The sequence below is a fragment of the Dromaius novaehollandiae genome, chromosome 5 (assembly GCF_036370855.1).
Source record: "Dromaius novaehollandiae isolate bDroNov1 chromosome 5, bDroNov1.hap1, whole genome shotgun sequence".
Taxonomy (NCBI): Eukaryota; Metazoa; Chordata; class Aves; order Casuariiformes; family Dromaiidae; genus Dromaius; species Dromaius novaehollandiae.
The window spans coordinates 5,612,804-5,638,213 of NC_088102.1; the positions used below are offsets into that span (position 1 = coordinate 5,612,804).

At 41.3% G+C, this 25,410-nt stretch overlaps 1 protein-coding gene across 1 annotated transcript in view; it reads left to right on the top strand.

The window, feature by feature from the left end:
* The window catches only part of PELI2 (pellino E3 ubiquitin protein ligase family member 2), an 83,713-nt gene extending 58,998 nt beyond the window's left edge, over positions 1–24,715 (top strand). Inside the window, exons 3-6 of the mRNA XM_026100041.2 lie at positions 7,800–7,901; positions 14,682–14,879; positions 15,570–15,758; positions 18,746–24,715. Coding sequence (XP_025955826.1) covers positions 7,800–7,901; positions 14,682–14,879; positions 15,570–15,758; positions 18,746–19,312 — 1,056 coding nt within the window. The 3' untranslated portion in view covers positions 19,313–24,715. The remainder of the gene's footprint in view (positions 1–7,799; positions 7,902–14,681; positions 14,880–15,569; positions 15,759–18,745) is intronic.
* Positions 24,716–25,410: the final 695 nt, after the last annotated feature.

Genomic DNA, 25,410 nt, shown 5'->3' on the forward strand with positions numbered 1-25,410 from the left:
AAAGCAGATGAAATGTTCCTGCAGCAGAGGAGTACCGTAGGCAACTCCAGAGGAGCTGCAGTGGGAAGGGGGAGAGCAATGTGCAGGCAGTAATATGCCCAAAGGAGCAGTCTGGAGTTGGAGGTAAATGATTATTCTGTGGGTATTTGATGTATCTGACGCTGCTACAGTTTAATATGTTATGCCTTGGAGCTGGCTCTAGCTCTAGTCTGCTGAAGGGAGGAAATTTAGTAAGCTCGCTAAAGGAGCAGAATTTACAGGCTCAATTTCAAAAAGGAGTGAAAGATCACTTGCAATATAATGTTCTTGAACATAGATAAAAGAAAATGGAAAGAGAAAAAGGTTTTAAGGGTTAGAAAAGCTAAAAGGCAAGATGAGGAGGAAAATGATCCGCAGGTTAGGTAAAGTGTTGACTCTCAACCATCAGCAGACAACTTGTGACTTACAAAGCAATTCCTGAGCCATGGTGTCTTATTGCCTGGCCTATTGGTATAAACTGGCACCTATTTCAGACTGTTTTAATACACTGAATTATAAAGTGCAACAGGTTAGGCTGCCTTGCTGGAGTTGGTCAGGAGTCTTAGGTGACAAGCTGGGGCTTGGGTGCAGTAAGCAGCCAGGACTGTTTGGGCTGTCTAGCTCTAGCTGTGTGTGGTTTACCCACTATGGACAAGGTGCATTTTGAAGACCTTGCTTGTGTCCGATGGGTAGCCTCCCCTACGTTATTCCAGGGAATAAGAACATATGCAGTGTGTTCCCTCTTTGCCTCTATCCCAACTACAGAATTACTGGAAATGGGGTATTTTTGTGCCTCTTCTGGAGAAAGGGCTGTCTGCATCATATTGGCTAGTTGTCTGAAAGCTCAAAATTGCACCCAAACATGAATTCCATGAATGGAGCAAATAGTTTAATGTGTGCTTATTGAGTTGATAAATAATCAGTTGCTTGAATGACAGCATGGAAGCTGCACTGTGCCCCATGTAGCAGATGGTTTCCATGTATGCAAAGGAGAAATGTGTTGTCCCTTCTAGCCTCCTCTGCTTCCTCCCCCTGCCCTTATAAACCCAGCATGAAAGGATACATAAGAAAATGCTCTGGAAGCCATAAAAGCCTGAAGTGTAAATAAAAGGCTGAAGTATTTGCTGAGATTGTTTGTGCATAGATGGTGAACCCGTCTGCCCTGAGTTAGGGGGACTGACTTGCATTTGGTGGATCAGAGAGAGGTGGCCTGCAGGTTGCAAATCACCTAGTTTCTTGTGGCTGGGATTGCAGACAGTGCCAGACACGCGTTCAAAGAAAGCGTTAAAAACTCTGTCGAGTATCTGTTGTCTGACTACCTGTTACATGCATATGTTGAACTTTCCTCAATCAATTTTGAATGTGTTTATCACTGGTGGTTGACTGATCTAGGCACTAACAAACAAAGCTAATAAACCGATAAGGACTCTGTAGTGTTTTTGCAGTTGGAGTTGGTCCTTGATTATAAGGAAAGGAAGAACATTAAAAGACTTTTTTTTTTATGGAGCTTTGCAGGAAGCGGGTGCCAACTTCTGAAGTGGCTGGGACTGATCCAGGCTGGTACAGACAATTCAGCCCCTCCTTCTCTAGGCATGTGAAGCACATAAGGTTTCCATGATCATGTCTCATTTTCTCTGTGAAAGGTTGGAGGAAAAATATGTATAATGGCTATATCAGTAGTCAGGGGTCGGTGTAAATTTTCAGCGTTATTGCAATCTAGTGTTACAGAAGCAATAATTCCGGACAATTACGGCTAGTTTTAGGTTGAGACAGCAAAATTGCAAGCGGTTAGTCTTCAGATAAGATTAGTGTTACATGGATTGCAAATTGTCCTAACTTCTTGTGAAATTTCCTCCTTTTAAGTGAGCAGAAGACTCTTCTGATGTGGGTAAAATGTCAGTGTGTCATCAGCACGTGCTCTTGTGTGTTTCTGTGATAACCTGATGTCTGCTGGCACTGTCAGTCCAGAAACACAGTGGAAATGTGCCGGGTTCTTCACTTCACAACGATTTCTCCCTCACTAGCCCAAACTTCCTTTTTCTTTTAAGTTGCAAGAACCTTTATCTGACATCCCTGAGTGTTTCTTGTGTTCTTTTATAAAAGAAATTGAAGGCCAGCAGCCAAGTTAAAAAAAGCATTTAACTCATGAAGGCACTGCTGTCATTGATTTAAAGCATGTCAGTGTGGTGTCAGTCAGCTTGACTACCAATGAGGGAAACTAGAAGTCTTCCCATAAATCATGTTATTGTCCCAATCCAACCTAATTAACTAAACTAAACCTGCTATTCTAATAGAGCAGCCCTCCCTGTGAGATATCTGCCTCTCTCCTTAATGGATTTTAACCTTCTCTTCTGCTGAAGCGCAGAAGAGTTGGTACCCATAGTAATAAGCCCCTCTCGTGATCTTTGGGGAGCTGGCTATGGGCAAGTGAATTGTGAAGTTAAATTTCCAAATGTGTAGGTTTTTTTTCTTGGAAACGTTGTCTGCTGACCAGAAGAAAGGACTAAAATCTCCATTTCTAGAAGGAGATTAGAGCTGCTCCCTGCACGCCTTTAAGCAGCAGCCTAAAGGTTGTGAGAATTCGAGATGTGTTTTCTTAGTTCATTGAAACGCTTCTCGTACAAAAGGCTTGACCTGATAGCGTTAAGTTAACATAGTCCTGCCTTGAGCTCCTGATCTGTTCTTGAACTGTTTGGCTGAGGATGACTAAGGGAAATAAACAACTTTCATCACTGTCAGGATGTGGAAAAGAGCTGCAGCGCACCAGAAGACATGCCTGCATAGGGAAGGGCTGGCTGGGGACGGATGTAAGGCCAGTGTATTTTTCCACTCAAGGGGGTTTTTGTAGACAAATGCAGTATCTCTCATTAAAATAACTAGTATAATTTGGAAAAAAAAATCCTTCAGGTTCAATCCTTAAGCCAGGATGTTTATTACACCCTTACTTCTGTTCTCGGTCAGAACAGTAGCACGTTCATTGCAAAAGACAGATGTCGAGATAAGACCCTAGTTCATCAGTATGTGCCAAACGGGGGCTTTCACAGTTCTCAAAGAATAGCCTGTAAAAAAGGAGCCTGGGCGAAATGTGGTGTTGTACTTGGAGAAACCAGGTGCTGTGCGAGGTGCAGGATACCTCTGGGAAAAGAGTTCCACCTCTAGGTTCGGTTATTTTGCAGGCTTTTGGCATGCCTTTTTTGTGGAAGGGATGGTCGTCTGCAGTTGTACCTCCTCGTGGGTTGGTAATAGAAGAAAGGCATTTCTGAAGACGTGTTGGCGTTAAAGTTTGTTTATTGCCATGCTAGTAGCCACCTACAATGTCTGTGGTTAGAGAGGTGGCACTTCCAGTGGTGTCACCCAGTGCTGTACATGTTCCTCAGTAACGCTGTCTGGTTGCACGTTGGTGGTGTGTGCTGCTGCCAGTCGGTTGGGCCTACATCTAATCTGATAAAGGTTTTTTATTTATTTTATTTTTTGTTTTTGAAATGGTGGTTTCCCTCCTTTGTATTTCTTTAAAAAACAAAAAACCCCCCGAATACTAAGAAGTACTGTTTAAAATACATCTTTGTATTTCCCCCCCCCCCCCCCCGCCCCTTGCCTGCAGGGTGTTTTTATGTATGAAGTAAAGGAATTTTACTTTCTCAGTTCTTGAAATGATGGTGTAAGGGATGGAAGCTACCTTTCGGGGGGGTTGGGGGGATGAGGAGTAAAGAATTGGTGGGGTGGGAGGTTCCTGGTGCTGACTGACTTGCAGCATTGCTGCTGGGGAAACAGTCTGATACTTGATCCAAGTTCCTCCGAGGCCTGACGAACTTGTAAGCTATTGCCTTTAGCTACTGCTTTGATTGCGGGTGCAGACTGCTGTGTAATGAGGTTTCGTTCTGAGAGCAGTCGGAAAGGAGCAAGAGAAGTGTTATGGAAGGAAGCAGGAAAAAACAAGACCAAGTGGGAAGGGTATAAATGAAAACTTGAAGCACCATGGGCTGGGGGGTAGAAATTGGGCCATGTTAGTGTGGGGCTGAGATAGCAGGGCTTCTCAGATACAGCTCCTCTTTGCCACTGGTAACACATATCAGTTCTGAATGCCCCAAATCCCTGGGACAGGAAACTCGGGCAATGGGAGTGCCATGGAGTAGCGTTAGCTTCGGGCAGTGCTTGAAGCTACTGTATGCTGTCCTGTTCTGTGAAAGTGCTGTGGAGGTGAATGGCCTGCTTTGTAACTGCAAGCTCTGAGTTGGAAAGAAGCTGGGGAGATCTGTCCCTTTGTGGTAAGTGGAATGTGGGACCTCAGCTTTCCCTTTTACCTTTGTTCGGCAGTTGGACTCTATATAGTCCCTCAGCCCCAATGTGGACACGAAGTCATTAGCAACAAGAGATTTTCAAGGACAGTTCCACTGCTGCTACTTCTCTCTCTTCCGCTCATGGTGTTTTTTGTTGGTTAGTCCCCACTTTGCTATCTTTTTCCTCCAAACACATTACCTGAATTCAGCAGCTGAAGACAGTTATCCACAGACATACAAAACAAGTTGTTTGCAGGCGGCACATTAATCTGGCCTGTATGTCCCTAACAGCATTCCTACTGGACAGGAGGTCGTGTGTGTTGTGGCCAGTCTAGAGGCATATATTTCTGATTGGTTTGGCAGGCTCAAGCTATATAAGTCAGTATTTGTCAGCACTTGTTTCAGCTGGGAGCTCATTTGGTTCTTTTCCCTGTGCTCAATTGTGGATTTTCATTAAACTTAACATTAAGTGTTACGAGAAAGCAACTTTGCAAATTAGCTGATGTTGGCCCAGAGGCTCAAAAGTTTGGTGGACTATGAGTTCAGGCTTTGAAAATGTGCCTGCACTGTTGCTCTAGTAGTTCTAGGCATCCTTGGGATGGAGTAAGGGGGACAAAGCTAGGGTTGCCAGTTCAGTGCCTGGTTTCTGTTTATTCCTGTTTTAGTTCCTACCTAGAAAGGTACAAAGCAGTGTTGTCCAACCTCAATCTCTTAAGTCATCTGCTAGAACTTGTGATTCTGCTATGTGTCTTGTGATAGTCAGGGTTTTTCTCAAAACTTCAGTTCTCAGAGCAGTGTAATTATGTTTAAAAAAAAAAATCATACTGGCAGAGAAAAGTCTGGAAATGTGAATGCTAAAAGGCATGAAAGGGAAACCTCGCTGTTTTGGTTGCTCCAAACCAATAAGAATTATAAGGGGCTTGGGGCAATCAGTCTCTGGACTTCTGGGGGACTTGTAGTGCTGTCATTCTGTAACTTCTCAAGCTGTCAAAATGCTTCATGATTTTTTTCTGTGGCTGTTTTCCACTTACAAAACTGTCTTACTAGATTTTTTTTGCCTCTTCCTTATCGCAGTTCATTGGGCTGGTTCTTTCCTGTTTTGTGTAGTTCCTGAAATATTTTGGTCTTTTCTTTTCTTGGCTTGTAAATGGCCAATTGGTTTGAGACAGGTAATTAAAATGCATGTGAAATGTCTTTGAATTGGAAGACGTGCAAGTTGAAACATTTCTCATAATGTTCTTAGCTTTTTTGGAAAAGTGATTATACAGTTCCAGGAAATGTGGCATTTCACACTGAAAATAACTGTGTTTAAATAAGGGAAGCCAAAGAGGAGGGGAGATGAACATAGAAAAGAAAATGTGTAGATTGTGTCCTAGACTAATATTTCAGATGAGATGCTGGCCACACTCTGCCTAATAGGACTCAAATGTGTTAGTAATTCCCAAGTTCTGCAGGCAATCTTATGTAATTCACTTATATAAGTAATGCTAGTCAAATTGATGATTTGTAACACAGTAGATGTGTTCTGTTGGCACTGAAATCGGTGACCTAGTAGGCTCCAGAAATCTCAAGCTAATCTTTGTCTACACTGAAAACTCAGTGCTAATTTTGTGTGTTTTTTTTCCCTTTGACTGCATCACTCATGGATCGCTGTAGGACATGACCCTACCTAAGCATTTCCAGAAATTCTTACCTTCCCCCTCTATTTTTCTGTGCCTGGATGCTGTTCTCAGACCTTAAAAGTTGCAGTCTTGGGTCTGACCCAAGTTTCCATTTGATGCTGTATCTTGTCTGACACTAGCATAAGCTCAGGGCACGCATCCCTGCCTGGGAATACCGCCCAGCTGCTGGCAGTGGTGCTCTGTGAACTGGCTGGAGCCAAAGTCAAGACCGTCGGGTTAAGGGTCACTGTTATATTCTTTGCTGCCACACAATGTTGTGGAAATGAATGAAAACTTTCATGAATTTTGTGTGAAAGCTACTACCTTCTGACTTTTGAAGTGCTATCTAATAATGTGGGTATACATTAATTATTGCCATATTATGCCTAAAATCCAGGGTGGAAGAGTTTCTTGTTCATCACTTTTAGTATTTCATTGATGCTCTAGTGGCACCTGAGACCTACTCAGGGCTTGAGATCTCATTGCTAGTTGTCAAGCACGCAAAGAGGAAAAGCTCTTGACGTATGGTTCAGCCCTGCGCTTCAGTAGGACTTGATGTATGGTTCCTAGCAGGTCATGCTCATTTGGAGGTGCTGTTCATTCCTGCAGCATGCTGTGCATCAGCATGATGATTATCAGAACAAAGGCTATACATTTCAAATGAGAAATTTAGACTTTTAGCTTACCACTGATCACCAAATATGCTTAAACTTACCTCTCTTCTTAACAGTTGAGGTAAAAAGAGTGAAGCTAGACTTTATGGCTTGAAGCACATAACCTCCAAAATGTTAAAAGCTACATTCCAGAAAAAGTGGCATAAAAATAAGGCTGTGAGGCACTGGGAAAGGTCGTCTTGTCAAATCTTTGCCTCCAGATACCATCACCTAAGTCTAAATCTGCAGCGGGTGTTGGAGCTGCTAAGCACTTTCAGTGAGAGGCATGTTGCAAAAGCTCTGTATAATCTGTTGCTGCAAATGCATGTCACTTACAAAAAAGAATTCTTCAATTATATGTACTTTCAACATTTTTACCTCAATTACTTTTGCTAGCCCTTAGGTTTTTAGTATTCATGTAATGTCTTTATACCTCTAATAGTTAAAGATTTTTAGTGAGTTGTTCAACAACTGGTTTGTAGCTTTGGGATCATTTAGACTTTGTCAGTGATGACGGACAGATGAGCAAAATGTGTTTAGTTGTTTAGTTTAATCATCCCTGTTACCTGTGATTTTGTAGGAGGGGGCCCTACCTCTTCTTACTGATTTTTGCTGTGCCAAATTATGTACAATGTTTTTTTACGTGAGGAAACTGGTTCTTACTGTTTCTCTCTGAGTTGGACCAACTTCTGTGTTGGGGTGATGTCTCTGTTTCATTCTCTGCAGTAGTTGGTGGACTAGTAAAATCTTTTTGAAAAAGACATCCTTAGAGATGTACACTTGGGAAGTCTGAACAATAAAGAATTCAATCTTGGTCAAACAGAACTAACGAGTTATCCTCTTGCACCTTTGTTTTAAACACTGAAATGCTATGTAGTATTTGATGCTATATTCACATCTGTAAGGATCAGTTTCCTTATACAGGCAGTAGGCCACGTGTTGGGAATCTAAGCTATGGAATTGGTAGGTATCAAGTGCTTTAGAAATAGAAAGCAGAAGCAAAGAACTGCAGGGGTTTTTTGTTTATTAAAAAATAAAAAATCCTATTGTATGTACTTATTCTACTTTATAATAAAATGTTACAGAACACTGCTTTTCCTGATCTTGGTCAAAGCTGTTTGTATAGTGAAATGAGTTTGGTTATAATATGTATGTGGAAGCTGTGTATAACATATTTTCTTATTTGACAGGCTATCAGCTGTAAAGGTCAGCACAGTATCTCTTACACGTTGTCCAGAAACCAGACTGTTGTAGTGGAGTATACTCATGATAAAGATACAGACATGTTTCAGGTAAGACTCTGTTACAAATGAATTGTTTTTAAAAAGTGGTGTTGGGTGTTCTCTCTATTCTGTGAAAACTTTGTGGCCAAACTCTGTTGCCCTGCTCTGCGAGCGCTTTGAAATTTTGCACTGTCTGATCTTCTCAAACCAGTGCCAGCATCTGTTAACACCCATACTACTTTCACTGTGCTTTGTTTTTTCTGCAAGGACAGTGTAGCAACTGTACAAATAGCATTAAAGAAGAAATGGTGTGTTTGGGTTCCTTAAGTACAAAAATGCACACCACCTTCCCCACGGAGCTCTGCACTGAAGGAGACAAACCCCGAGAGGTGGTGGAGTCTCTATCCTTGGGGGTATTCAAAAGCTGTCTGGATGGGGTCTTGGGCAACCTGCTCAAGGTGGTGCTGCTTGAGCAGGGGGGTTGGGCTGGATCTTGAAAGGTCCCTTCCAACCTCAACCATTCTATGAATCTGAACTGGTGAAAGAATAGTAATGAAACCCTGTTCCTGAAGAGTGCATAAGTGTGTCAAATGATGTAGGGGACTGTACTGAGTTTCTCTAAGTTGCTTATATGCAACACTTTCCCATGTATGCATTTGGGTTTTTCTACATCACCTAATATTCTGGTAACCTAAATTACTCTCTTACACAATGCTTTTTTGGTATATAATCTGAGAGATCAGAAACTCTGTACCACCTTAAACTTCAAGCTTGAAAGAACACACATGCACAACCTTTTCCAATCCAGGCTAATCGTGTCTGTCTTGTCCATGACCTCTGTAATTAGAACATCTTATCATGAATTATCCCTCTCCAGCCTTTCATGTTCAGAAGGCTCAGCAGTTGAGTGTTGTTGACAGAAGAAGAATGGCTCCACCTGTCAAGGTGAAAATAGTCTTGCTTCATGTGGCTTCTGTTTTCTTGCTCTATGTAAAATTTTCCCAGTGTGACTTGGTGACCTGTGAATGATTGGGTCCAAATAGTGGCTGATAAGAAACAATCTTGTTTACATGCTGCTGCATGAATGTATTGTTAGAAAAATATCATACAGCTGGAGTGAACCGAAATAGGCTTTTCAAATGGAAAATGTAACCCATCCTTCTGGGGCTTTGTGATATTTGTATATCTCTCCGCAAGATTTTAATTTTCTCATGCTTTGAGTTGCTCCAGTGAAACTTTCTGTATACATTAATAACTTTGAAAGCCACTTTGAAAACTGGAATTTTTCCACTGCATGTGTACACTAATGTGAATAAAGAAGAGTTGCAGAACGGTTGCTTTTCTGTTTATATGGTAGAGACAGCTCTTCCTGACTGCACAGTACCCTTGTGGTAGCTACAGCACTTGCTTTGGGCAGGGTGGGGGGGATATCAGTGAAGGGTGAGGGGATTAGTTGTCCCTCTAATGAAACCTAGCAGCTGAAGCGAGGAGGTACAGCCCAGGTGAAGTAGTGCTCCACAGCCTGCAGTTCAAGAGACACTTGTCTAAGGCCCTAGGTTAAGGGAGCTACTTAATGATAGCCAGGAATTTGGTGCAGCGAGGGATTGTCCGGTTAAGTGTAGAATAGGCTGGTTGACGTTTCTTCCCCTGTTCCCCTTCGAGATTCATTGATGCTCAGTCCGGAAGGAATTTGCTATTGAGGTGGCTCAGGCTGTGCTGCCAGACCCGGAGACTCGTGCGCTTGCATGGTTGGCACTGGAGTGGGACTCCTCTACTGCTGCTTTATAGGTGTGGATCACGCTTGCTCCTTCCAGCAGCTCTCAGATGCCTGGGGAAGTGTCACACAAGCCCTAATTTTTGCCCTTCTACTAATTCCAGTGTGAGGGGCTGCCCTTGGTTGAAGCTATAAACTGCCATAGATGTACAGATACAGCACTGATTTGACTTGTAGCAGGTCAGACTATTCCATCTTTAAAAACAAATTGTTCTTGAGCTATGACCTGTGTTTGGAGGGTATCTCAGGCCTTCTGGTGCCCCTCAAATGGCTATATGTCAGTGTTCAATCAGGGCTGGGGCTTCCAAATTGTTGAAATTCCTCTTTTCAGTGCAGCCTGTGTCTTCTGCTTTGACATGTGTAGGCTGCCATGCTGTGACTAGATCTTGACTTCACCTCAACTACTGCGTCCTGCCTGGTGTTTCTCCTGTCAGTCGCCCGCTTCGGAGGATTGCGCTCCAAGCCTTGGTCCAGCGGCTCTAATAGCCGTGGCAGCGGGAAGAGGAATAGTCTGGTAGACTGTGGCGATATTTTGCTGTTGAAGAGGTGCCAGAGAGCAGCTGAAGAGGCTTCCATAACTTAGGCCATTAGATTTTAATTTTTCCCAGGAATCTGATTGCGTGCATTCAGAGAAAAGTTACTTTAAGGTGGTTATGTGCTGACCTGTAGCTCATGGTAGCAAATTTCATGCTGTTTCTGTTGATCCACAGCGTAAAAGCTTGGTGTCTGTTCAAGGGATGCTTGAGCAGCAGTCCTTGGAGTTTGCTGTTTTCCTTTCAAATGCGTTTTCCTGGATATTGTAGAACATTTGTAAGGATACAGAAGCTGAAAAGGGAAGGATAGTGCCTAAACTGTAGCATTATCTTGAGGCTTGAGGCCTGTCCTCAGCTGTTGACTACATATGTTATCTTGGGCAAATCGCTTGGCTTTTCTTTATCTCAGTCTTCCCCTCTGTAAAATGGGATAGTAGCGCTGCGCAACTTCACCAAGGTAACAGCCCTAAGGAGTATGATAAGCATAAAATGGCGGTTATTAACCACAACTTAATCAGCGTGACCTGAAATGGGAAATGGAGTTCTTGCTTTGCTTTCTTGGCCAGCATACAGTTTCTAATGTGTGAAGACAGAGTCCATTGGGTGAGAGCTGATTTCCCTTCAAAGTAAGGGAGAGTCATGGTTCACAAAAAGCTGTCAGCTTTTTTCCCCTCAGAGTTTGTAGTCAGTCCATTTTCTTTGAAGGAAATGTGAGGACTGCTGTTTGTGACTTGGTCTGCAGTGCTGCAGACACAAACATGAAACTTTTGAAGATTACAAATACAGAAAGACTTGTGTTGTGTTTTCCTAGCTTGTAACTGAGAAGCATGAATAGATGACTGTCAGGAGTGAAGCACATGTGGAAAATTTGGGGAGCCTATAGAAGGGGCAGTAAGGAGATTGAAAAGGCATTGAAGAGCAGTGTTTAGGCTGTCTATAGATAAATACCAGTTCCATTAAAATTTTCCATAATGAAATGAAAACTGTCATATTTTTATGCGTAAACCTACCAGTTAATGATGGGTTTAAATCGTCAAAGGCACGCTCTGCCTGCTGTGTGCCATCATTTGTTAGCCAGTCAGTTTATATGCATATTCAGTGACTACACAGAGTTTCCTCCTAGGAGTAGTGCTGCCTCTGCTCTTCTAACTTGCTTTTTTCTGAAGATAGTACGAAGATTTATTTCCAAGTGAGCATATTTTTAAAAGGGTCTTTGAAAATATTTAAAGATCTGAGCAGGAGTGTTTTTGCTTTCTGAGAGCTGGAAACAATGCGAAGGTTGGTGCTTTTTCTTCTTCCCCAATTGTCTGACGTGACTGAGCGAAATACAAGTGTCTCCTTTTTGTCTCCTCGTTTTGTTTTTTTTGCTACTGTGGAGCTCTGTCTTAGACATCCAGGTGAGGATCTCTTCATTTAATAGCAAGAAAGATGTTCTAACATGTTTCATGTGACATCTCCCCAAGTCAAGTAGTTCCTTTCCTAGTCTGTATGTTGCTAAAAATGAGGATTTTGCATGACAATTTAGGTACCGTTCTGTTGATGATGCATCAAGTTGGAGTAGAACTTGTTCCTTCATAGTTTGGCTGGCCAAGAATGTATCGATTATACCTGCCAGTTGCACTGAAAGTAACTGAAATGTGTAGCCAGTACCATAAATAACTACAAATCTATATAGGAAGCAGGTACATTGAATACAAAGATTTGTTTTTTCAGAGTAGAACAGCCCTTCAAAAGATGCATGGTCGAATTCTCCCCTGCCATCAGAGTGAAAATCTGTTGAAGTCTGAGGATCTGCAGCTGTTAAATTATTTACTGGCAAGTTGTCTGGTTTTTCCCTCGTCTCAGAGGAGTGGGGGTTTTTTAATAGAACTTCCTTGATTGACAGTAGACACTAGCAAGTTGACTGCCTGCCTTGCTCGTGTAGCTTTTAACAGTAGCCTCTAGTGTAGACCCAGAAGCTGCCTGATGCATCAGCTGTAAGATTTATGGTGGGTTGGTGGAAGTAACTTAGGGAAATGATATGGAATATGGCACAGTGCACAAGAAGATTCCCAAAATGCAGCCAGAAGCTTTCCAGACAAGGTCTCCTATGCTATAAAGGGACATGGAAGTAAAAATGAGACAGGAGAAGAGTGAGAGAAAATGCTGAAAGTGGAAGAACAAAACTTCAGAGAAATAGTAATATGATCAAGTCTGCTACTTAAAGACTAGCTTTGAACTACTGAGCTAGGTGTGTAGTGACTGTTGTCTGACTGCCACATCAGATGAGTTAACATTTGTGGGGTGTTTGTTTTTTTTTTTGATGAATAAGTGTTGATGGTATCAAACTTTTCATTTATTATTGTTTGTCTTCCTTTTCGAATGAGTCTAAATAACACCCTTGAATTGATATGAGGCATGGGAAATTTGCACGGTTTGAAGATAACTTCAACTTCACTTTAAAATCATTTCTAGATGTAGCACAGTACTACATGGGACTAATTCTCTGAAGGCTTTTCTAAAATACAAGAGAAAAATATAGACTACTTTGTGTTCTATAGGCGTACTGTTGTAACAAATGAGACGTGAGTCAAGGAATTGTTTTCTTGCTTAATTTCAAGCAATTTCAGAAATTCTAAACACAGAAAGCTTTGTAGATGCTAATGCTTGCCTCTGAATATATTCAGATTTCATGCTGACAGATTGGTAGGATGTGATGAAGACTGGGAGATAACGTGTGCTTTAAGGGACAAGAGGACAGGGTTTTTTTTTCCCTTCTTACGCACTTAAAAGCATTGATAGTGATGTGTTTCAGAGACTTCAACAGACATAAATCTGTAATGAGCAAAAATATTCCATGCTCTGTACTGATTATCCTGTAAAAGACTTCTGACTGTTCTCCGTCACTGTGCAAAGTTATGAATAAGCTTCCTGCTGCAGGTCAGTGCTGACTCCTTTGGCAGGAATTACACTGGCTGGGAAATAGTCTGCTGGAAGTAGTATTATGAATGGAAGATGACTATGATTTCCTTGATAATTTTTAGTTTGAAATTGTCAAGTTGCATAAATTGGAAATAGTTTATAAACTGTCTCTTGGGTGTTGTAGTAGTCACTTTACTTTCTGTTGAGAAAAATGAAGTGCAATACTTCTAGGCCTTTTTAGTATTTCACTGATGTTTTTTCCTGCAACAAACTCTTTGCGTTTTATACTTGGCTTGAGAGCTGTGATGTGGAGAGAAGAGCTGGATGTGTCACTCGACATGAATTTCAGCATGTGTTTGAGTTTCTCCTAATACTTTAAAGTAGAGCTGAAAGTAGAAGTGTGGGAGGGAACCCTGTACCATTTCCACCATAACCCTTGTCACAAGGGTTAAACAAAGTGATATTTTTAATGCTTAACTCTTGAAGAGTTTTTCTTTAGTGTTTAAGAAGACACAGTGAATTTGGAGTTTGTGGAGATGTTTATGTGCATGATGGAGCCAAACCAGTGTTCCCGTGGCTGACTTTGAAGAGCAAGAGGCTAAGCAGGATGTGACTTCTCAGAGGACACTGAGATCATGTTTAGTGAGGAGGTTGTTATATAAATGTGGGTTCTTGATATTTAAAATAGTTTAATGTGGAGAATATTCTTAATCTTGTTTTCCCATTCGATTGCAGTATGTCCGTCAAAAGAGCATTCCTGTTCCCCTCTTTGTTGCTCAGCTCTGGTTTCTCAGTTACGCTCAAAGTTGGTGTAATAATAACTTTGCCTGTAGAAGTACCGATACAGTCTCACTGCTGTGTGTATGTTTGGTTTGTGGTCAGATCCCTTTGTCCATTCTGTAATGAAATGATCTGTTCCAGGTGCCTAGTGTTTCCAGTTTTGGAATTAAAGCTTATGGGTGTCAAGGTAGAAAACTATTCTTGCCACTGATCAGTGGTGTCTTTTCCTAAAGAAAGCTTTCTTTTTTTTCCTCTTCTAATTTGTGTAGTCATGCATATGCATGATTAGAAGCAAATTTAATCATATTGTGGGCTTTACTTGAGAATTCTTATATGCTGAAATACAGATTCTGAAAACGTGAAGGTAGGTAGCTTTTTGTTGTGGTATGCTAACCTGAATGAGTTCTGGGTCTAAAAATGACCATTATTTTCATGGCAAATGAACTTGGAACTAGAACTCTGAATAAAACTTGCTATTTTCAAGCTAACTTCTTCTGAATTGACAGAATACAGTGGTAACTAATTTGTATAGGTAGGATTAGGAAATGTCACAGGGACAATACTTTCCTGCTGTTGACAGTATTCCATCAAACAAATCACTGTAGTTGTATTGGACAAGCATACACATCAGCTGAATAAGTGAAAATGTGTCTTGCAGTGTAAATGATGGATGTCTAGGGCAAATGTGGAAAATAGATTGGTCTTTGGATCTCAGCATCCAAAAACTCAGATTATTGATGTGATCAACACTAATTTGACAAGACTGCACCCTTAATGCTTGTTTTCTTTATTATTATTTTTTTCTCCCTTATGACTTCGTATAATTACCACTATCTTGATTATTTTTTTTCTTCTCTCCAGGTTGGGAGGTCAACAGAAAGCCCCATAGACTTTGTAGTGACGGATACAATTTCCGGCAGTCAAAACAATGATGAAACTCAGATTACGCAGAGCACCATATCGCGTTTTGCATGCAGGATTGTTTGTGACAGGAGCCCACCATATACAGCAAGGATTTTTGCAGCTGGATTTGACTCTTCTAAAAATATATTTCTCGGTGTAAGTACTACTCAACTTCTAAATATGAGCAAAATTCATTTTTAGTCTGTTATCTTCAAGCTGCAAAATTTCCTCTTGCTAGTTGATATCTTATACTGGCATTAGACTCTTACCCCAGTGTGTCAGCCTCAACGTTAAGTAGAAACTGCAGTTTTATGTGCCGAATTTAATACCACCCATGGACTCATGGTGATAATTGTCTTTAACAATAGAGTTCTACTTTAGTAGCTTTAGATGTTTTTTTCCTTTAAGTTTGCTTGCTATATTCTTGGTACTCATTGTGAGTTTAAGTTGCTGTGATAGTGTTGGGTGCTGAAGAGCAAGGACACATCAAGCACCTGGTACAAACCAAATGTTTACAGTGGTTAGGAGCATCTACGTTAGCATTGCCTTTGAGGTCAGTAAAGAAAGCAACTCTGAGCTGACCTGCAGTTAGAGATGCTCCTCAATTGAGTTAGTAACAAATAGTAATTGGAGGCGCATAACAAAAGTTGTTACTTACCACTGCAAGACTGGCAGAAGAAACTTTTTAAAGTGCTTTATTTAGAAATCTGTCTAAGCACTGCTGGCTAGTGAGAAAATGTTACATTTTAGACAGTGTCGGTAAAAGCGTAGACTTAGGTGGCTAAAATTTAAGAGCGTAAAACTTTTAGACAAACTCTTTTTCTGGGGTGGTTGTCTCACATGCAGGAGAAAGCAGCAAAATGGAAAAATCCTGATGGCCACATGGATGGATTAACAACCAACGGTGTGTTGGTCATGCACCCAAAAGGGGGGTTTACTGAAGAGTCTAAACCTGGAGTTTGGCGGGAGATTTCCGTCTGTGGTGATGTGTACACTCTCCGTGAAACCAGATCTGCTCAACAAAGGGGGAAGCTGGTAAGTCAGAAGTAAACTGGTAATTAAAACAAAATGAAGGATACTTATTTTCTGGCATTGAATGGATGTAGTCATATTTTAACTGCAGAACAGTAGCCTTGTCCCTGGGTAGTGGGCATTGCAATCACTTGATAGGTGTGTGCCACAGTGAATTCTGTACTGCTATTCTGTTTCTGCTTATACAAGAAGACAGTCTTAACTTTTGTGTTAACATCACTTTTCTGACTGAAATAGCATATAGTATAAAAACTAAATAAACTTTGTTCTGGAATCTCCATCTCTTAAGTACCTTCCTAGGAACTGGGGAGATCTGGAAGCTAGTACTGTGGAAAAACAGCTCCGTATGTACTGTTTCAAAAGGAAGAGTCAGCCTGCATGCAGGACTGGTCTGTTTATTTCCAGCTTCTGTTTGATTTAGCTGCTGCTAGGATGATAAGAGAAACCTTGCTAAGTAGGTTCCTGTATCATCCTACAGAGCAGGATGAGCTTTGCCTTTACCAGAACAGAAACATTTCAGCTGCCACCGGGACCTGTGGCATAAAGAGCCAGGACAGAGGTTCCCATGAAAATGTTTCCATTTCTGCATAGAAGCTGGAAGGGAATCCTCGTAGTGCTCCCTTCCTTTCCGCTTCCCAAATCTTGGGGGCCTAGGCAGGAGGGTGCTGTCTTTATTCTTCCTCTCATCTTCCTTCCCCTCAAAGTAAAAACAAACAAAACTCCACACGTAGAAGCTTAGCAAAATACACAGCCAACCCTACTCACTCAAGCAGGTGGGCTTCCACAGAAGTCCTTTTTGGACTTCTAATCAGGACCTGGGTAGATCAGGATACTGTCTGGTCTGCAGACCTGGACAGCCTTCATGGACCACCCTTGCTGCTCTTTGAGGGAGAGTCTCCCTCTCTTCTTCAGGGAGTGAGAAGATGTTTTGAGCGCCTTCACAGCCAACATGCCCCTTTTGTAACTTTACCATCCAGCTGCTAGACTTTAAAGACTGTGAAAGTGCAGGGGCAGGTGGGGGGAGAATGCCCCCTTTTCTTCTCTGTGCCAAATTTTGCTCCGTGCTGCAACCTTGAGTTCCCATTAGTTTGCTGGTGTTGTAAAGGTGTCCCATACACTCCAGCTGGACTGACTTTGCAGCTTTGCCATTTGCTTTGCAGACAACTGACTGCTTAAAGGGTTGAGAAAATGGAGTTTGAGTATCTTGTTCTGCTTTCAGTAGACAGCCTGCACTACATAAATTGCTTTGCCACTTTAATGGTGGCAGGCAAATATTGCCTCGGGGACTGGGAGAGATGATGTTGCGATTGCGCCCTTTGTACGCGGTTAGCAAAACACCTTATTAGTGCTGCTAAAGAAAGGCAATGCTAAAACAAATAAATTCCCTCTCCTGCATCCAAAATGACTTGAGTTCTCATTTAAATAAAATTACATGGCACGCTGGTATTGATGTGATCAGTATTCGTTGATTGGGTTCATAAAACCAAATGCACACTGTATAATGAATTGAACACATTGCATACTAGGAAGCTTTTTGCTCTTCTGTTTGTGAAGGATTTATCAGAGAAGTGCATCAAATCAAGGATTCTCTCATCTCTACACCAACCACTGAATTTTTCTGCTGGCAGCACTCTATAGTGGTGACTTTTTATCTGTAGTCTGTATTGCATCATCTACATGTTTGTGCAAGGATGATCCGCAGTAAATCTGTGAATTTCAACCGGATTAAAATGTAAATGCCAAATTGGTTGTCATTCTTGGTATTCTCATGCAGACATGATGATTTCATGTGACCTACTTAATGTCTAGGCTGTTTATTTGGCTGTAGTTGTGTTTTCTACCCACTTTCTATGCACAAAGCTGGGCAGCGGGTCTATTTCTGTTTGATTTCAGAAAGATCCTTTTCAATATATATTCATCGCTACTAGACTGAGAGCAATAGTACGAATTGCCTATATGTTTGTTGACAGTAAAATAAATTAGCAAATACTTCACCAAAGTATAGTGTGTTTAGCATAATCTTTTGAAAATCTGTTATAAGCACCTGCTTTTATTCAGATGAGAGAAACCTTTGGGCTATGCACACCGGGTTTGTATCTGCTTGTAATACCTCACTGAATAAAGGGCCTGGTTTGGGGGGGGGTTAATTCTCTGGAAGCTGAGCCTGTGTGGTTTCAGTTGCAGAACTTGTCGCTTGAAAAATTCAGCTGGCAACTCACTTGATGCTGTAATGATAATCTATGAGAGTACCTGTGAATGTGGCTGGTATTCCATTTGTCTTCCATTTATCATTAATGGATCTGCAGAGAAGTGTTTCACTGTTGATGTACACTGTGGGAACTCGTGTTTCTGCAAAATGCTTTATGCTTGCCACAAGCCAAAAAATGGTATATGAGTAGCAGGACAGCTGGTCTGTCCTGGGTAGCAGTTTTTAATCTGAAGAGGATCTTTTGCTGCGTGAGCATCTCTCTGCTCGTCTATGTGGGTAAAGAATTCCAGGAGCAATCTGGCTGCCCTGCTAATACAGCCCTTGGGGAATGGCAGGTTTCCTCTTCAGTCTATCAGGACTTACCGTAAACCTGACAGAGGCGTACAGAAAAATCAATATTAAATATAGAGGAAATAACAGCATGTTCAAAGGTAGGGGGGGATTTCTGAAGGAGTTTACATAAAGTAATTCTTTAGAAAAAGTATTACAGGAAGGAAAACTGTGTGCAGTATCTAGTATTGCCATAGCACATAACCAGAGATGCAGATTTAGGACCTTGTGTACAAGCGCAGAATAAAGACCCATGCTCCCTATAATCTCAATGCAAGGCAAGAGACAACAGATGGATTTGGACAGGGGGCCACAAGGAAACAATACAATAAAATTAGTATGCTAGGGAGGGGGAACAGTGTGGCGAGGAAGAGGACACCTTCATGGAACTGGCTTATCCCCAAAAGCAGCAGCTCGGACTTACCTACTTATTCTTGTGTTCTACCACTAGGTAGAAAATGAGACCAACGTCCTACAAGATGGTTCTCTTATTGACCTGTGTGGAGCCACCCTTCTGTGGAGAACAGCAGATGGACTGTTTCACACTCCAACTCAGAAACACATCGAAGCTCTGCGACAGGAGATAAATGCTGCCAGACCACAGTGTCCTGTTGGGTTAAACACTTTAGCATTTCCCAGCATCAACCGTAAAGATGTGGTAGAAGAGAAGCAGCCTTGGGCTTACCTCAGCTGTGGTCATGTTCATGGCTATCACAACTGGGGACATCGCAGTGACACAGAAGCCAATGAGCGGGAGTGTCCTATGTGCAGAACCGTTGGCCCCTATGTGCCTCTTTGGCTTGGTTGTGAAGCAGGCTTTTATGTGGATGCTGGCCCTCCAACTCATGCTTTCACCCCGTGTGGACATGTGTGCTCTGAGAAGTCTGCAAAATACTGGTCTCAAATCCCTCTGCCTCATGGTACTCATGCATTTCATGCTGCCTGCCCTTTCTGTGCAACACAGCTGTCTGGGGAACACAACTGCATCAAGCTAATTTTTCAGGGTCCAATTGACTGATCATTTTGCGGTGACCACAATAACATGTTCTTTAACAACTTACTGTGAAGATTTTGCCACTAACTCTAGATTTTACCTTTTTTTATAATGTTATTAATAGGGTGGTAGGGTGGGGATGGGGAACTGACAAGCAAATTGTGAGGGACCGTGGTGAAATGGGATACATTGATACCTGGAACTTGACAGATATCAGTGGTGTTGCATGCTCAAAAGCAGCATATTCATGAAGTCTTCTTGGTCAAATTGTAGTATATTTGTAATCTTTTTATTAGTACCCTGGATCAGAAAAAGGTGTCTTACTGATTTTTTTAAGATAAGATTTTTTTAATGGAAAGGTTTTTTCTTCTAAACTTTGACAAGCCTTTAAAACCTATTTTTCAGAGCTAGAAGGAACGTACAGAATGTAACTGTCTTTAATTTGCAATATAATTTAACTTGAATAGTTTCTCAAGGAGCTAATATAGAATGTGTGGACAACCATAGGTGAATGTTCACTAGAGATAATTGGTTATGTAAGAGAGAAGTTAGCTACCTAAATTGTAGAGTATAATGCTATTAAAATATCTATTATGGTATAACATAGCTGGCCAAAAAGGCATCAAGGATTACTTGAAACTGAGGAAATCCTGTTTGCATTGATTTCCTTTCAGTGTAATAGATATCCACTGTTCATTATGTATGGTATATGGCCCTTTTTTTTTTTTTTTTTTTTTTTTTTTTTTTTTTGTTTAACCTGCATCTGGTGAAATTGCTTTACTTTTTCTTTTTTTTTTTTAAACATATGTAGTTCTGGTTTTCAAGCCAATGTTCTGTATATGTGTAGTCTGGCCTCTTTATTTCTGCTTAACTTTGCCTGCCCTAACTGCTCCTTGCATGCCCAGAACCATGGGGTCACTTAAGATGTAGCAAGCCTTTAAAAACTGCATTCCTGAAGGGGTAGTACTGCAGCAAGACAGAGGGGTTAGGTACTATTTATGCAGAACTTATTTACATAGACCTGAATTCAGGAAAGCACTTAATATGTGTTTAAATATAAGCCCATGGATGGGACTGTTTAGATTCTTGAGTGCTTCAATGGATCGTGGTTATATGCTGTTGTGTTTTGAAATAAAAAGCAATTAAAAATAAGCTTTTTCTTTTTAAGCTCACTTACTAGCCAAAATGCTGTGAGAAGAGCATCCTTTCTAGTTCAACTGAGTATTTTTGTTGAGTTTTCAACTTGCTGCCATCTGTCACCTTTTTTTGCAGATTGAGATGTTTGTATCTATTTTTTTCAAATGTTTGCAAATCGAACAGAATTCAAATGTAATCAAATATATGCATCAGGGTGGTACATCCAAAGTAATCACTTGAAATTTGTGACTCTTTAAGGGAGCTTATAAATGTTTACTATGAAAATAATTAAATCAGAATTTCATATGAGATGTACCTTCCTACTGCTGGTTTCATTTCATATAGAATTACTCCTTGGATTTTTTTTTCTTTTCTATACTCTTGGTATCTGAGGTATCAATATATCCAGGTTAAAAAAAGAATTTGGGAGAAAATCATAACATTGCTAGATAAAACTGATCATTCAAACCCAGTTCTGCTTAATCAACCATAGCTTTTTGCTATATTTGTGCCCTTTGTATAAATATATAATTTATATGATTTTAATATATTCTGTATATATACTTGAATTGGCCTGTTCATATTTTGGTTGTAAAATTGTTTTATAGTTAACCTTATAAACATTTTACATGTCCCTTGCCATTGGTTATGGGACATACTTTGTCTGCTGCTGTTTTTAATATAATTTTGCTGTATAAATGTTCAGCATTTTAATACTTTGCAGATAGCTTTACTTTTCTTTTTATTCTTTTGCTGTAAAAAAAAAAAAAAAAGTTTTGTTCTGCAGCATTTTCTCTAAAAATCCTACGCTGTACAGTTTTTGTCCCACTCAGTGATTGCAAATAGGATGAATCCTGTTAACCTAAAACTGTATGCTTCTTCCTAGTGCCTTTTCAATGAGATCCTCTTGTGATTCCCTGTTCCGAGTTCTCACTCCCACAAGACAGTGTTGTGGCTAATCTTCATTGAGAATGGTAGTCCAGCCAGACTGGAAAGGAAATGCCTCTGGCCTTCGATACCTTGTCCTGGTTTTGGGCGTAAACACGAGGGTGCCTCGTCCCTCTCTCTTCAGCAAAAGCTCCTCAGGTCCCATGTGCATTCTGCAGCATCATTTCTATTCAGCATATACCTCATCTGTGAGAGGCAGGCTCACCTCCACCTCGTCCACAGCGGACTCTGAAATACTTAAGTTATCTCACAAGAAATGCTATAGAAACATGCTTTCAGGAAATGTTCCTTACCGAATTCGGGCTGCAAGCGGTGTGGTGGGGCTGGTGGCCAGAGTTGTCCAGCTTTCGTCCTCGCCGAGCTGCCCATGCTGCGCGGCTCTGGGCTGGCAGCTGCCCCGTGAGCTCGGGCTGATCAGGGTTCGCATGCGCGGTCTCCCTCTGAGAGCAAGTGGACTGTAAACGCGCAGCTTCCCAGGCATCTCCATATCAAGCTGCTTTACCTCTTTCCTGTGCTGTTACAGCTTAATTGCTGCTTTGGGGCTTCGTGTACCTGCACCCAGAGCAAAGCGAATGTACAGCGTTGGGGTTCTCGCTGGTGATGCTTGCGCACCACCTGCCTTTGGTGTGACTGGCTCGCGCGGTGGGAGACTGGCTGGTGGTGTGTATCCGAGGGAAGGGTCCTTCCAAAAGATTGTATTTTAAGTGAGCTGGGTTTGTTTCTTTCATCGCCAGCGGTTCTGTAGTAGCAAGAAATACTGCAGGAAGGAAAAGTCTCCTCTTACCTGGGAAACAAACTTCCAAGTTCTTTTGCACAAATCCAGGTACTTTGCCATTAACCTGTATTCAAATCTAGGGCAAGTTCCACAGAGTTGGGTTTACTGGGAAGACAAAGGAGTTTTTAGCATTGTTTTTCTCTGCCGTATGCCAGCAGCACTGCCATGTGTGCTGCTCTGCTCAAATGATGAATGGATGCTTATCCATTTTTCTCCTCTTGTTCCTAGCAAACACACCTATTTACTAGTCTGGTAACTTGACTAAGGGGGGGGGGGGGGGAAGACATTTCTGGATAAATGAGAACAATTCTGTTTGGAGGGAGGAAACTTGAGACCCACACCTAAACTTTGTTTTTTGGAAGGCTGTTTCATGACTTCAGTGTTACCATGTTTCTTGCATACCATTCCAAGAGCTGGCAATAATGTATTCTGTAAGGATTATTTTTCACCTGTTACTGTTTATTCTATTTGTATGCTTCAAAAAACAGCTTTTACTCCATAACTTTTAGCTAGAAGTATTTTTTCTAGGCTGATCTTAAAAAAAAAAAAAAAAAAAAAAAAAAAAAAAATCCATGCACACTGGAGCTGTAACACTTTCCATTCTCCTGTCTCCTGGCAGCCTCTTGATACAGTGCTGAAGTCTAAATAGTGGACTCAGCAGAAAGTTGTGTTCTTGTTTGAGTTGTGGTCCAAATTGTACAAAAAAAAAAAAACTGCTGTCATGGTACTGCAGTTTAATCAAGATCCTTGTTTCAAGTGCAGTCACTTTACACCTCAGGGTAGCTTGGTTTAATAGTTAAGGAATTTTCCTTTGTGAGGGTGGGGATTGGCCTCAAGAGAGGAGAAAGCCCTTGGCAGGCTGCTTTCATGAGGGTGACAGGCCCACCTTGAAGTGGAGACATGCCAGTAATGGATCAGAAATGTGACCATAGCTGTTCCCCCTTCCAAACCGTAGAAAGGGCTCTCTTCCGGTCCCTAGGAAGCTCCAGGATGCATTTGAAAAACTTTTTGTTTTTGAAAAAAATCTTTTTTTCCTTGCACCTCCACACACACCACCCAAAGTAAACTGTGGGCTTGAACTGTGGTACCTCTCCTCTCTGTGCTGTTGCTGTAGCTGGTAAACTTACAGCTTGCCATTTTTTCTGATCACTCTCTCTTCTTTTGAAAATGAAAGCTTCTCCAAGAGAGTCACGTTTCTGTCCATCCTGCTCATAGTCTGGACACTTTTCTGGGGTCAAAGAACTGTTGGTAGTGATCTGGCCAGTGCTGGAACAGATGTAAGGCACTTAACTTTCTTAACAAACTAAAAACACATTTGACCTGGCTTAGCTCCTGCTCTTGTTTAAAGGTCAGCTGCAAATAAGCTTTTTGCAACAAGCTGTGCCTGCCTTTATTCTTTGTGAGGGATCATTGTATCCCAGGTGGTGAGTCTTGGTTTCCCCGTGATTGCTGGTAAGGTGCTGCATTGATGTGAAGTGAAAGCTCCCCTCCCACAGAACCCGCAATTAGAGCTGTTGATCCCAAAGCAGTTCAGAAGCAGACACCTGTTGGGCACTTGAGTTGAATTAACATGGACAGCCCAAATGGTTTTGAATATGCTGGTCAAGGATTCTTCCTTCTTGTTTGCTCAGTTTTTAACCTCTCGTGAAATCTTCGTTCCTGTCATCTTCCATTCATCCATATAGTTGCAGGTAAACAAGTAAATATAACTTGGAGAGAAACTCTGAAAGGGAGTCTAGAAAGACACTTTCAGGCTTGCTTCTGTTCAAGAGAAATACAAATGTGAGCTCCAAACGTCTTTGGAGATTGCTCTCATTACTCTGATTTTGTAGGCAGTCTTCACACTTGGTATTGTGAATTAAAAGGAAAAACTTAGAAGTTAAAGCTGGGGGGGGGGGGGAGAGAGGGGGATTTCTGGAAATAAAAGCAGCCAAAGTTCTGCAGACCTTGTGCAAACTAAGTCCCACTGACGGCCACAGACGTTTTGGTCCTGCAAGAACTGCAGAGTTAGCCTCTGACAGGCAGCAAAGGCACAGCTTTACGTTGTTTGATCTGAGTTTGTGTTTGCTGGCAGCAGAACAGAAGTCCAAGTTGCTTGGACCACCGAATTACAGAAGAAACTGTTGGCTGTCTAGTTTTTTTTTTTTCCTTTTTTTCTTTTAACAGGGCATATTTATAATTTCCTGATGGGCAAGCTAGTCTTCAAGTCACGTTGAAGTCCCTTCTGTTTGTGTCCTGGATGACAGGTGGCTAGAGATGGGTATCATTTTTCTCTTGGGTCAAATAAATGACGAAGAGCACCCCGAAGGCTCATTTGTCTTGTGATACAACCATAGGACAAGTCTCATTCACGCAGCGAGCCCTCTGTGACAGAGAAGTTATGTTTACCTTTACATGGTGTTAGCAGCTGTTAAACTTCTGGGTATATTTGTAAAATTGGTCTTTTATACACCATATGAAATGGACTGAAATAATTTCTTTGCTGTTGTACCTGTGGAAGTACAAGCCATTTTACAGGAAAAAAAAATTGAAAAAAAATTAAAAGGTTATCTCAGTATTGACTTTGACTCCTTTAGTGTGGGTTGTGTTGTTTTTTTCCCCTTCCACCCCCCCCCCCCCCTTACTGGGTGGTTGTTGGGGTTTAACTTTGAGTTGAAAAAACACATGAAAAACACATGGATAACTTTAAAAACAGTTTCTCCTACCCTTTTATCCCCTTTCTTCTATTCCTCAAGTAACAAACAAAAATCCCCCTTTGATTCTGAAGTATTCAAGGTAGTGGAGTGTATTCAGGTGCAAGTGCCCTGAAATTTCACTCAATTCACTTCCCTGATTTTTAAACCGAACTGTTTGTTTTCAATGCCAACTGCCTTGTGGTGTTAACGTAATTGCTAAATAAAAGCAACTTCCAGGAATAATATGCTTTGTAACTCTTAAAATTAATTTCTGCAGTGGTATTTCAATGTTTTGTTTGCATCTGTGTATTTTTCCCTTTCTATATGCAGTCCCTGAATACATTAAGCATTTTTTTTTTAAACAAGAGCTAAAATGGATTGTCTGTCGTCTTTTGGTAAGTAGAAGAAAACTTTGGCATGAACATAGGAAAGGGATATAAAAATATCTGCAATGTTTTCTGAATGTGATCATCTGCCAATTCACTATCAGGCTTCTTTGTAACTGAAGAGTATTAAATATTTTTCAGGGAAGATGCTCCTAAGGGAATGGGAGAAGGGGAAGCTCTGCGCTATCTGTATGCGGGTGT